General features: G+C 33.5%; 1 protein-coding gene across 1 annotated transcript; it reads left to right on the top strand.

Moving 5' to 3' along the window:
• Positions 1 to 1,496: 1,496 nt before the first annotated feature.
• Positions 1,497 to 6,183, top strand: LOC132547995 (double-headed protease inhibitor, submandibular gland-like; the record flags this gene model as incomplete). Its single annotated transcript, XM_060211809.1, has 4 exons — positions 1,497 to 1,590; positions 1,909 to 1,984; positions 3,568 to 3,693; positions 6,129 to 6,183. Coding segments are annotated over 4 exons (351 nt in total), but the record flags the coding sequence as incomplete, so codon positions are not given.
• Between the last annotated feature and the right edge of the window lie 7,000 nt (positions 6,184 to 13,183).

Here is a 13,183-nt window from a genome sequence, read left to right on the forward strand (position 1 = left end):
TTTTTTATTTTTTTTCGTAGTTGAAGTCTAATTTAAATTTAAGAAGGGCATATTTTTCTGCCATTCCAAAGCTTCTTCATAATCTTCAAAGGGGAGAAAATTTTCATGAAAAGGAAAAAGAAAAATAATGTTTTCTAAAAACTTTCCAGTGGTTGAAGATATCATTATTTTGCAAACGGAGTACATCACTTAGTTAAATCAAACAAACCTGTCAGTGTATACACCTTCCTCCAATTAATGTCTCTAAATCATCCTAATGTTAATGTATAATATACGTGCGAACGATGTTTAATTAAGACAAGAACAATAATTAAGACTTGGAGACCTCAGATAAGTTATTGATGTCTGCCATCAATTACTGTCGAAATTTGAGGAAATTAATTTCTATTTTTATTTTCTTAGGAATGATATCATCACCCTTGTATCACGCAAATGAACGGATTTACATGAAAAACAGCTCCACCAACTACTTGTCAAGGTACATCAACCGACCAACCATATGGTTTACTTTAGTATAAACACAGTGCAGGTTTATATCATCAATTATTTATTGTTTATATTTCTATTAAAATCAACATGTGTGGCGAATATTGAAAATTTCATCTCCTTGTCCATGATACAGTATTTAGCTCGGGCTATTCTATGTTAGTAATTTAACTCAATTTCATGTCTTTTGAACAGTCGAAACTCATTTAAGGGACCATGAAAATATCATAGAAAGGATACACAAGTAATTACGGCCTTTTAATACAATCTTAGAGCTATATATTACAGAGCCATCTAATTGAACTGTATCATACAGCTGTTTGATCATTCTAAGACTCATCACTGATGCCAAGGTCCTAGAAAGTCCATCAGACGACTTAGGGAGGATCGGGAAAATGTCGAAATCCAGATGAAGAAGTTCAATAGTCCAATAATCCAATAAATTTAGTAATTTGCATATTTCTGATAATTTTAGAACATGGAGTGCAAGTGTATAAAATACAATGTAACATACAGGTTACTATCGCCGTGAAAATACTTATTCGGTCAGTGTCAGACAATAAATCTCATAATCATTTTGTCCATCTTTGACTCGTCAGTGATGCTAAAGAGCCCGTGCTTTCGTTTTACTTATCTTCTTACATAATTGTAACTGGTAATTATCATTAAGTTCAGACTGAGATATATTTGTACGTTTACGTTAACGCCATATATAATTGCCAAGTCAAGGTATCTAACTCTTTCCACATCGGCAATGTGTAATAGACTTTTTACAACATTTTGTGTATATTTATATAACAAGCTGCATGAAATAGGGAAAGTTACCGACAATAAAATGACTACCGTTGACACATATAAGGATATATTTCCATTTCGTAAACGGTTTGTCAAGAGAAAACAAGGCGTTCGTGAATTAATTGCATTTGCTGCATATATTATGCAACTTAATAACGGTGACAAGGTGATCACGTGACGAAATTCCTGTATATAATGATGCGCTTTAAGTATGATATATTGTGAAAAAAAAATCCAAGATGAACACTGCACTGGTAGCACTTTTAGTACTTGTTTGTTATTTACAGATGTGCCAAATCCAGTCCATACGTAAGTATTGCAATTCGTAATTTGATTGTGGATAAATAAGAGATGTCATAGTACATTTTGGTTATGTGAGTGTAAATAGATATCAGTTAACAAAAACGAAACATGCATTTTTTGACATATGTCTTATGGTGCGATATGTATTTAAAGTGTAATCAAATTTTACTTATTTGATTTGATGGTGCTCTATAAAACAGTCGAATATACTATTAGCAATATTTGAACATTTTCCATGTAAAAATAATTGTAGAACAGAAGTACAATATATCTCCAGAATTATGATGTGTGCAGTGTTGTATTTGATTGTGTTATATTTATCAGGGGCACGGTGCTACCGCAGTCACGTGTGTGGTATCAATAAAAGGACGTACAGAAATGAATGTACTGCTAATCGAAGGTAACATTGCTAAAGTCGATCATTGCAAGGCTTAACGTTATTTCATTGTAAAGGAGTAATAACTTCGATATCAATTCAGTTTATTTGTCCAAATCGATAAAACCAAGACTACAGATGATATCATCACTACTGTGCATCATCTTAACTGACTTGTTTTTCTATATCACCCAAGATCACAATTGTAATGTTAGCTGACGAAATGATTTGTGTGATACTCTATAAGTGAACACATTTCGCCACCAGTGGACATTGCCTGAAGCTGATCTAAGATTTTATGTAATTCTCTTTCAAATCTGAGCACAGTCTGTCTATGACGTAAGGCTATGTGTGGTTATGCTACAAGTTTGACACCATTTTGCACCGTCCTCCTATGACTTCAACTAGCGTGATTCAACACATATACATACATTCTTTGCATAACATTCGAATTGTGTTATCCCATTAACAAATGTTAACTATTTCACATAGATATCATGGGCACTCATTTGTTCGCTTAACCCCGGATATTTTGTGTACTCGCATCCCATCACCACTACTGGATGACACCTATGTTCACTTCACTGTCATTGCCATGTCGGAACTTGTGAACGTAATCTTAATACCACTCGAGTCCCCATGAGGCTTTTTCTGTAGTGATTCGTCCAACAGAGCTTATAGTCTTCTTCTGTGTGAGATAGTGTTGTGATAATTATTGTGTAGTACTATCACGCGTTCCTTGTAGACTTTTCCTGTACTGCGTCATTTAGAAATGGAAACAGTTTTAGTTCCTCATTTTTAACGTTCTGTGCCTGGGAGGTGAGATCGCGTGTTTTTGGAGGCTGCGATATGTTCCTGTAAGCTGTCTTGTGACAGTACGGAACTTAAGTCAATAACATAGTGCTACTTCGTTGAAGTATTTGTACACTGCCGACGACAAACATGATGCTGAGCAGTTGGGTATAGTAATTATAAGTACTATATCCATTTAATCAATATGGTATATCTCAGCCAGAAAAAAAGAACCAAAAGCCTTCCTCACAGGGGCAAACACTCCATTAAATCCAAAATTATGCAAGTGCCAAAGAAGACATTAAAAATGCAATGTAATTCAGGAAGAGCAAAAATTATATAATAAATTTAATCACCTCTTACCACTTTACAATAGGGCAGCGAACACGTGCAATCATTATGCACTACCTACATAGCAAATGAACACGCTGTTCATTCGAATGCTAGAGGAGCATACTTACATCAATTGTTTCTAGTTTGCTTTTTCTGCACTTTTCTGCCAAGCAACGGAAAACTGGACATTTTCTAAAGTTGGCGCTGATATTATGTAATATCTAATAAACATATCGGATATCGGAATATCAATACATACAAAGCATGCTCTATATAAATTTACACGTATATCTATATACAACCAACCCTATGAATGAATTTCAACATAATGAACACAAAGCATCGTTCCGATTGGTTAAAACTAAAAAGGTTATATCATAACTAGGAAAGCGACATATAGATCATCACTATGGTGTTTTATCGCTCTGAAAACTTCTCTTTTCCTTGGCATAAACATTGATAAATTATGTTATATTTCTCAGAGGTATCAAGGTGGCCTGCAAGGGAAGGTGTCCTTGTAAGCCGAAATGCCCCTGTAGAAACACTTATCAACCAGTATGCGGATGGAATGGTAGAACCTACAGCAATAGATGTCAGGCATTATGCGTGTAAGTTATCTTAACACATTTCATTTATCAATGGAAATAAGAACCTTACAAAAAGTCCTCCGTCAGCTTGTTCTTGTTCTTTCTCTACTTGTAACTATGGTCAAACTATACCAAATGTTAAGCTACGAGATATTTTCAGGAAGGATTCTAAATATCGTGAAATCACGTCCGTTAATCGGACTGTAAATTTCAAGATAAATATGGATTCTTTTGAAAACTATGCTACAGAATGCTGCAAGGAATGCATTTTCTGAGTGGTGGGTTTCGTTAAAAAAATGCAGCTTGAAATCAAAATGAAAACAAAACACAAGTCAGTTTTCCTTGATCCTGATGGTAAGATTTATATGACAGGCATGTTATTGTGTTATTGTTTGCAGATAAGGCGTTATTATTACGTTTCTTATACAAAAAGAACTGGACTTGCTTGATAAAAAAAGTACAGTATGCAGTCTTTAAAACGACGAAATATTAGCTAATCATGCTTCGGTATTATAATCATATATATAGCCTATAGTGATAAGGATACGGACCTTCCCCGTTTAAACCGAATCTCTGAACATCACAAGAATCCATATAAACAACAGTTTTATGGTCGCCATAGTGATCTCATTAAGATATATTGTATTTCTTTGTTTCCCTGACATGAAAGTGGACGTATTTGATGCTCGTTGATTTGCCTGTTAGTTCCATTGTTGCATACCTTGTTCTCATTTGAGAACGCCAAATTCCGTACGCCATGTCAAATATATTTTGATATTTACAATATGAAGCTATTAGCTCATCACTGCGTTTCTACGTAATGGGTAAATAGAAGTTGATAACATGAGTTTTAATGGTGACGAAGTCTCAAGTTTGTTCAAATGAATGACTTTGGACTATTTTCAGTCACAGGGGTCAAATGTGTTGCAATATTTAAACGACGTCTGAATAATCCGACCAATTGCTCAGGTCAATTGTAAATATGCATAAATCAGTTCTGTTCTGTCTGTCCCAACGCCGGAACAGATGGACAGGCTCTAAAACCGTCTAAAGGCCCGAAGACCTCAGGTAATCGTTAAGGCTCATGTGACTCTTATTTAATCTTTGTATCTTATATTTGTTTTATACAGCTGGAATACTGAAGAATACATTCAATTTCGACTCCATTTTATTTTACATCTACCAGCAAGCTGTTGACCAATTTTAACTCGCCAGGAACGAATGGCCGAGTGAGCAATAGGGAAGTGTAAATGATTTCGTTTAAACGGGGGATGGTCTGGGTCCCTCTGAGCCTGAAGGGTGAGGCCGAGGGGAAATTAGTGCGCGTTCTTCAAATTACTACTTACCCTGCAGGAATGATTGAATTTGGCCGAAACTGGACTGAATCTTTTTGGGGTAAATAGTGGTTCTATGATCCATGGAGTGGGGCCGCATTTGGAAATTAGGGCAAATTTCTAAATACGTCTAAAATGAGATCAATGTACACAACTGTGGAACCAGCAAGCAACCTAACGCGCATCAAATACGCCTAGCTTCATGTCTCACAAAGAAATAGAATATTTCTTAATGAGTTTACAATGAAGACCATAACACTTACCCAGAACAAGTGTTACAGGTTTGTGCGTCAGGAGACAACCTGTTACTCAGAAATCGGATAGTGGTTAAAGGCACTGCCATGTTGAATCAACTGCAACATGTAAAATTGACATTTAAATAAAGTTTTGAAGTTTTCAGGACATTAAAATTATACTTCTCTTGTGAAAATGTTTGGATCTGAAGCATTCGTGGGTGGATAGAAATCAATTTTGTATAAAGGCGGGTCTCAGCCCCCAGTTTATTTAAGATACTGCTCTTGTAGGAATTATGGAATTTTTCTCATACTTGATCTGATGCATTCCTTTGTGAGTGAATTAGTTCTATTTTATAACAATATGTTTCGGCCCCCTTTGGTGGAAAGGGCAGGGCCCAATAGGAGATTAAATTCTTTAAAATCCTTCTATAGGAATACCTGGATGGTGTTCCAATATAGTCTGAAGCATGCTTGTGTGAAAGAGAAGCAATTTTGATTTTGTATAATCTTGAGACCTCGGTCCCATCGGGCAGGAGGGGTGGGACCAAATAAGGGAAACTTTTTTCAACAATTTTTTTCTGATGCAACAATGCTCGGTTTTAGTCCCAGTTTGATCTGAGACATGCTTTCGTGAAAGGAATCAATTTTGTAAGAGCAGTGGTTTTCGCCACCTGGGGCCAGACATGAGAGTTGAGATAGAGCTAATTCTTTAAAATTCTTCTTCTTATGGAATAGTGAAGAAAATCTTGATTTGTACAAAGAGTGCATCTAACCTCCTTTCGGAGGAGAGACAGGACCTCTTGTTTGAAGTGTGATTTAATGTATCCGAAACTCTTAATTAATGCATGAAGATATTTTAATCTGTTTTCACTTCCCTCTTTTACAGAAGAGTGACAGTTCGCTGTTTGTGGCCTTGTCCTTGCTTTGTTTTCCATAAGTGATCAGACGGAAAAGGGAAGTGACATAATCAGTTACGAAATACATTACCGCTAAACCAAAGCTAGTTACTTTTAATTCGGGATTCCTATGTTGAACCAGATTGTTATTTGAATATCAGTGACATTCACTTTTTTGTATAATAGTTTTCTCTAAAAGTATATAAAGAATGGTTTTTCACAAAGTGCTAAATTGGTCTATTTTTACTCGAGAGTAGTATAAAATATATAAGTTTAGTCACATGCATATTTCATAACACTAAGCATCCCAAATATGAAAGCTTAATAAAGCAACAAATTATAGACGATTAGTCTCATGTTTAAAGGTGGTAGAAATCTCTATTCCGAAACAATACTGACACACTTTCTTCCTTCATACATATATCAAAATCAGTCGTCAAACTGCTGCGATCAACATTATAATAATAATAATAATAATAAAACACTTTAAGAAGATTAAAAGTGATGTCAACATTTTCTTTATGTCAAACTAGTGAAAGGTATTATTTATGTATTACATGTATTAAATACAAAGAGTGTCAACAGCAACACAAAAATACCGTTACGTCAACATGATACTAATTCAAACTAGATTTATTTGAGAGAATAAGGAGAATAAGACCAGGTGTTCAGAAATGCTAAGCTTCTTTTACTTCATATAGAAACCCTCAAAATGAATCTTGGTCAAATAAATAATATCACGTTTGACACTGAAAACATTGTTAACATCAACAGAACCATCAATCCTGCTAACGATCATCAAACAGGTTCAACATCACATAGCACAATAAGATTGAATATTTCCTGATGACGGTCGTAAAAATCATCCCTATAATTTCATCAACCACCATCTCTCGAAACCCTGTGTTATAAATTTGTCTGTCTGTTGCCGACCTCCTGCACGGAAGATGAACCTCAAAGCTGGACTTGAAACCTATGATCCATGCATTTTTCATTCATGAAGATGATTGACAAAATGATTTAATCGAGAAATATGTCGTGTGATATGAAGTTGGACGTGTTTTATTATTTTTTAGTTGTTGGTTCTGTTGGTTTGTATACCTTGCTCTTATTCGGGAACGTGACATTATTTAATGAACATGTGGCCTTATTCCCCTTGTACTTTTTCATGAGTGTCCTTGTAAATCATTCTGATGTCCCAGTTTGATTGAATTTGAGTTGAGGTAATGATTCTGTTCTCATGTTGATGTCGGATGACAACAGAATAAAATTATCTTCTGATTATTTTGGCAAAATGTAACGGTTCGTCACTGAATAGAATGAAAAGCTTTAATCATTTACACCTGCACTTACTTGGCTGAACCAGATAACTTATTCCTGACAATATTGAATATGTCATAGACCCTTCACAAATGTACAGGTCCGAAATGTAATGTTGTAAGTGGTCTTACTAATCATCAAAACTGAAAGCGATCGAATAACAACAATAAACGAAAATTTTATAGGCGATACTTTTGAATTAGTTAAAAGTTTCAAAAATTCATAAATGCAGGTTTTGGTTGAATAATTATTCATAACGTGATATCTATGAAACTTACATAGCATACACAAAGGCATTTATTATTAAATTCAGCTAGGCTGTGCTATGTATGTGATTTATTATCTGTAACAAAATATAAACTTGATAAAATCGCCGATGTTGATGTCTGGGCATGTTGTAATATGTATGTTCACAGTTCAAACAAAGTTAAGACAATACGTATATATTTATATATATCAATGATTAAGAATATATCTTTTGTCTTTTTGTCCTTCGGTTATTACAGGAAACCCAACTTTTGCTCAGATAATTAGACAAAGAAAGCGGAGTTTTGCACCAGAAAGCAATGTATATTACAACTCAATGATTTACATGCAACTTAATGTACACCATTCATTTGATCTTTGTGATGCATTATTGAAGTGCGATAAGTTTCATTCGTAAAGTTATGAAATGCTTTTGAATTCGTTAAAGGTTTCACAAATTCATAAATGCAGGTTTTGTTTTTGTGGGATGCATATACTTAATTAGCGATTATTTCAACAAAATACATCATTTGAAAATCGAATAAATGCAATATGAAAGAAACAATTCTCATTTAGCATATCTTTATAAAACAATGGAAACAATACGAAAGTAAATCTCACCATGTGATATACTTAACCTTAAACTCGTATGCAGATATACAAGGTATTTTATGTTAGTTACATTCAGTCTTTCACGATCGTCATAGTGATCTGTTTGAAAAGATTCAATTTTCGCAATATGAAATTGGATGTGTTGAGCGTTCATCAGTACATGTATACATGATGACTTACTTGTTAACCTCGTTTGAGAATATGACATAATAAGATTTGCCATGGCAGATGCAGTAATTTAGGTTGAAAACATCTACTCTTCTGAAACAATTGACCTTATTTTGTTTTTACTTTTGCGATGATCTCCACAAAAATGGTTATTATTATTGCTTTTATTTTGCTCCTGTTTCATGGATTTCCAGCTCACATTAAGATTTTGTTAACATGTCTGTATTATCTTTAAATGCTTTCCCTTGCATCATTTTTTGATATTTTAATTGTTTTCCTCCAAACTCCAAAGTTGAATCATGCATGTTAGGCACAAGGTTGTCATTTGTTCATTTAATTTATTAGAGCACTTCGACCAATGCTCTCAGTGCCTTGATCACGACACATAACAATAAACTATCTTATGCATTTAAAATTGTATACAGTAGTATACACGATGTGTGTTAAACGGTATTCACAAACCATCCAGACTTTCATTGTAGCTGGATATTGTGTGGGTGGTTCGTTGAGTATAGATAAAGATCATGATCTAATCAACACGGTGTTATCGTAACTACATTTAGATCATTCTAACCATGAATTAGATCATTTTTCATTAAAAAATTTACAAGTCGGGTTGATGAAGGGATTTTGGTACCTTGTCCATATTTTTTTTTATTTATTTATCGAAAAACCAAATCACAAAAAGACATTAGATCAAAGATAATGATTGGCTTGGCTTTGAAGTGTTATCATGTTACTAAATCAGGATATGTGAATCATTTAACCTATTCTGAAGGAAATGTCCCAACAATGAAAACAAAATATCGTAACGTAGAGCGCAAATTCTGCAATGTATTGGAGGGATCTTTCGGGATATAGACTTGCAGATAACAAAAACATTTTACAATACGTATCAGACGTGCAATTGTTATAATGTATTGACGTATATTACTGACCAACGAGGGAAACGAATGTTGGCAGGATTATCTAATGCTCTATCTTATTGAATGAATGTTACAAAGCCGCATTGTAACAAAATAATAATAATAAAAAAAGAAACAGAAAAAAATGTTCAGTTGTTTTAAACCTCCAATTAACTTTCAAATTCAACACGCTAATTAAAAGCATTAACGTAAGCGAGACAAAGTGTGTAACATGGTATTGAAAAATAAATGTGAAATAGAATACCATTACTTTTTATGAATCCCAAGTAATAAAATAATATTTCGTTCCAAATATTGATATCAACTATGACATCCAAGAAACACTAAAGACATCTTTATTTTATTGTGTTTTTAATATTGCTGATGTTTAAAAGTTCCAAACAATCAATGACAAACACATTTTCACAGCAATGTCAATACATTTATCTCAATATATTTGACAATATGGCCATTCCATGTGTCCGACTTCTTCCTGTTCCTTCTTTGATCATGAACAATTGTCGTCAACTTTTCTATCGTACACGAATTCTAATACAGACGTTGATCTAGCTAATTCCGCAAACAAACAGTCCACCTACCAAGATAAATAGAAATCAGTTGGGCAAGAATAAAAATAACTCGGTATGTTTCATTGGCAACTTGAGAAAAACAGATATAAATATATATGTTTTATTTAAATAAATGAAACCGACGTCTCTATATTTATAGGTTTGAATTAAATGCAAAAACTCGTTAATCAAATTAACAAAAATCGCTATAGAAATAAATTGTGCTATTTCTTTGTTAATTCAAAATAATAACACGATGCAACGTTGTTTAGGAGATTGATAATTAAGTTTAAAATGACGCCATGAAACTCAGACAAAGACAATTTATGAAGAGGCACGAAGATAGCCATATACCACTACATCGAATAAAATGAAATCAACTATTTTAGGCAATGCATAAAAAATCATCAATTGCTTTAAGACATCCTGACTAAATTGAAAAAAATTAAATAAATTCAATTACATTTCTTGATATTTAATGGCACATCATGTATGATCATCAAGGCCAAAACGTACAACATCTAACACCGGTAGACGTGATATGTTACGGCATATATTCTGATAAAGCATGTAATACCCTATTATATAATGAGGAATGTTCGGTATGCGGACAACAGAGATATCTCCACACACGCAAACATTTCGATAACTATTACATATTATAAAACAATACTTACATGTACTTTCATTTCCTGCAATTCATGAACAACCTTTTGTTTGATTCGCCGTCCTCGATGGCGTCTAGCTATAAATTCCAGAAAATCAGTGATTACACAACTGAATAATTTTCATAAGGTATCACGTATCCAGCTTGTAGCAGTTTTAAATTTAGCATTAATGCTAGCAAGGAAGGTATATGTAGACGGTCATTAGTGCAAAAGGATATATATACTTCGTTATACTATTTTTGTCGATTATGTTAACATGACATGTTTTTGTACATAAAACGTAATGACTGTTGTACAAGTAAATCACCAACTCATTACAGTTATCAAATAACTCGCGTATGTTTAATCAAAGTTATTGCTGGTAAATGTATTTTTAGTTCTTTCAAATTCTGCTAAAAAACACAAGTATTAACCCTTTTTCCGTACAAATTAAGAACTATACAACAGAGTCAAATTAAGGACCAAGCTGCATCATGCAGCTGTTTCGTCATTCTGGGACTAGTCAGTGTTTTTGTTTTTTTCAAAATCAACTGAAAGTGTTTATTATTGTACAATTTACACAATTCCTTTATACCATAAGTATACTAAGATCAACCAATTGTCACTTATCCATAAATACTTTGTGTTATATTTTAATCACTATGCAGAATACCCTGCTTGGATTTCAGGTTAGATCACCTTGTTTATGTGATGAGTAATAGACATGTATTATAGAAATATGTGAATGTACTGGTTCGACTGTAAATGAAGAAAGATCAGTGATTATCGAGGACATGTATTGGTGTATCCCATCGATCATAGTGACTGTATCAACTTGTAAAGAAGACATACCTTCTCCGGGTGTCAGATCAACCAGGAGAACGATGCTAAACAAAGTTATCATCACAAGAGCTCGCATCATCGGCATTTTCTTCGACCGTAAATCGGAATGAGGAACTTCATTACTATTTATACCTATATATTTGTCGTGTAGTATGTTCTGGAATCATACTACACAAGGTATGGTCTGGACCATCCAGAATTATAATCACTAACATACAAACACGGATGTTTGTCATTGACAACAGGCAAGTACAGACATTATATGCAGTCAAAAGGCCATACATTATGTACACGTGTACATCGCATATAAGGCTATTTTTAAAACTGGAATATATGAACAAAACAAAATGGCTGCATAGAGTTAGCGAGAATGGGTTGATATACTACATAATTGTATTGTAATTGATAAGCGGATACTACACAAGGGTAACTTGACCCCTGAATGCTACTCAAAGATTCAATCAATATCTCGTATACCCTTCAGATAATAACATTTAAAATGTTTGCGGAATGGTTTGTGTATATGCTATAGTAACAAGTATGCTACGAGTACAAATACAATAAAATAACCTTGGTTTATGTCTAACTAGTATGGTTTTGATAATGATAAATGTTTTAGATAATCCGTGAAACTTTCTGTACCAGTACGTCTTAAACATAAAATAATACAAATCAGTTTCCATATAGGTAGTTAAAATATACTCAGTGTTTTAAAGATCTATCCTCTATATATGTTCAAACCTATGAAGTCTGAAAGATATAAATATTTGTAAATATTGTTAAAAGTAGTGTCGAAACGACGTGTCTTTCCTATTTTGCATCACACATCCCTAAACACTTTGTCCACTCTCCTTTTTACCAGACAAATCGATATTTATTGCTTGGACATATGGATTACAGATAGAAACGTTATATTTACTACGTCCAAGTCAGAAAGTCTAGTTATTATAAAAATAAGAAATGTTTCCTAATGATCAAGTCATTTAAACTTGGATAGAACAAAAACATTTTGTCTTTTTTTATGTTTTCGTTTAAATTAAACTTCCATCAACGATACTTTTCAGAAAAAATATGAACTACAACAATCCTAATCAGAAAAGAGAAAAAGAAAGCAGACTTTTTGAAAACAGATTTTATCTAATATTGTTCCCTTCACTACATAGGATGTGTATACAGTAAAAACATATTCTTAATCTTATGACCTCTTTAGAGAAGTGTTTAATGTGAATTTTAAACTTGTGTTACTTTTGTTGTGCTGACACCAATAACAATAGAATCATTCACATGTAATGGATGGCATAGGTATTTCAGCAAAAAAGATCGACCAATTTAGTTATCTTCAAAGTAAATCATGTTGACTACTTTCATTACAGAGTTTGGAAATAATACCGTATGTTTAAGTTCAAATGTTTAAATATCACACATATTGCATTGCCGATACTGTAATCTCGTAATTTAATTAGTTATGTGTTTTTGTGCAGTTACACTTAATCTTAGAGAGAGAAAGAGATGTTAAATCTGAATATGGAGTTGTAGACGACTTTTTCAACTTCACAGTTGAAATGTTAATCATATCTTCCGTGGCAACACGTGTTGAGTAGTGTGACAGGAATGTTGATAATGTCATGTATGTAAATAACAAAAATAATTTTAACACAGTCTTGATGTTTTGTTGCTATACCCATCCTGCTAGATACGGGTGCTCGAAGGTACTTCCCCTGTAATAATGGTATGT

The sequence above is a fragment of the Ylistrum balloti genome, unplaced genomic scaffold (assembly GCF_031769215.1).
Source record: "Ylistrum balloti isolate Yb309-2 unplaced genomic scaffold, AGI_CSIRO_Ybal_v1 Utg369992, whole genome shotgun sequence".
Classification (NCBI taxonomy): Eukaryota; Metazoa; Mollusca; class Bivalvia; order Pectinida; family Pectinidae; genus Ylistrum; species Ylistrum balloti.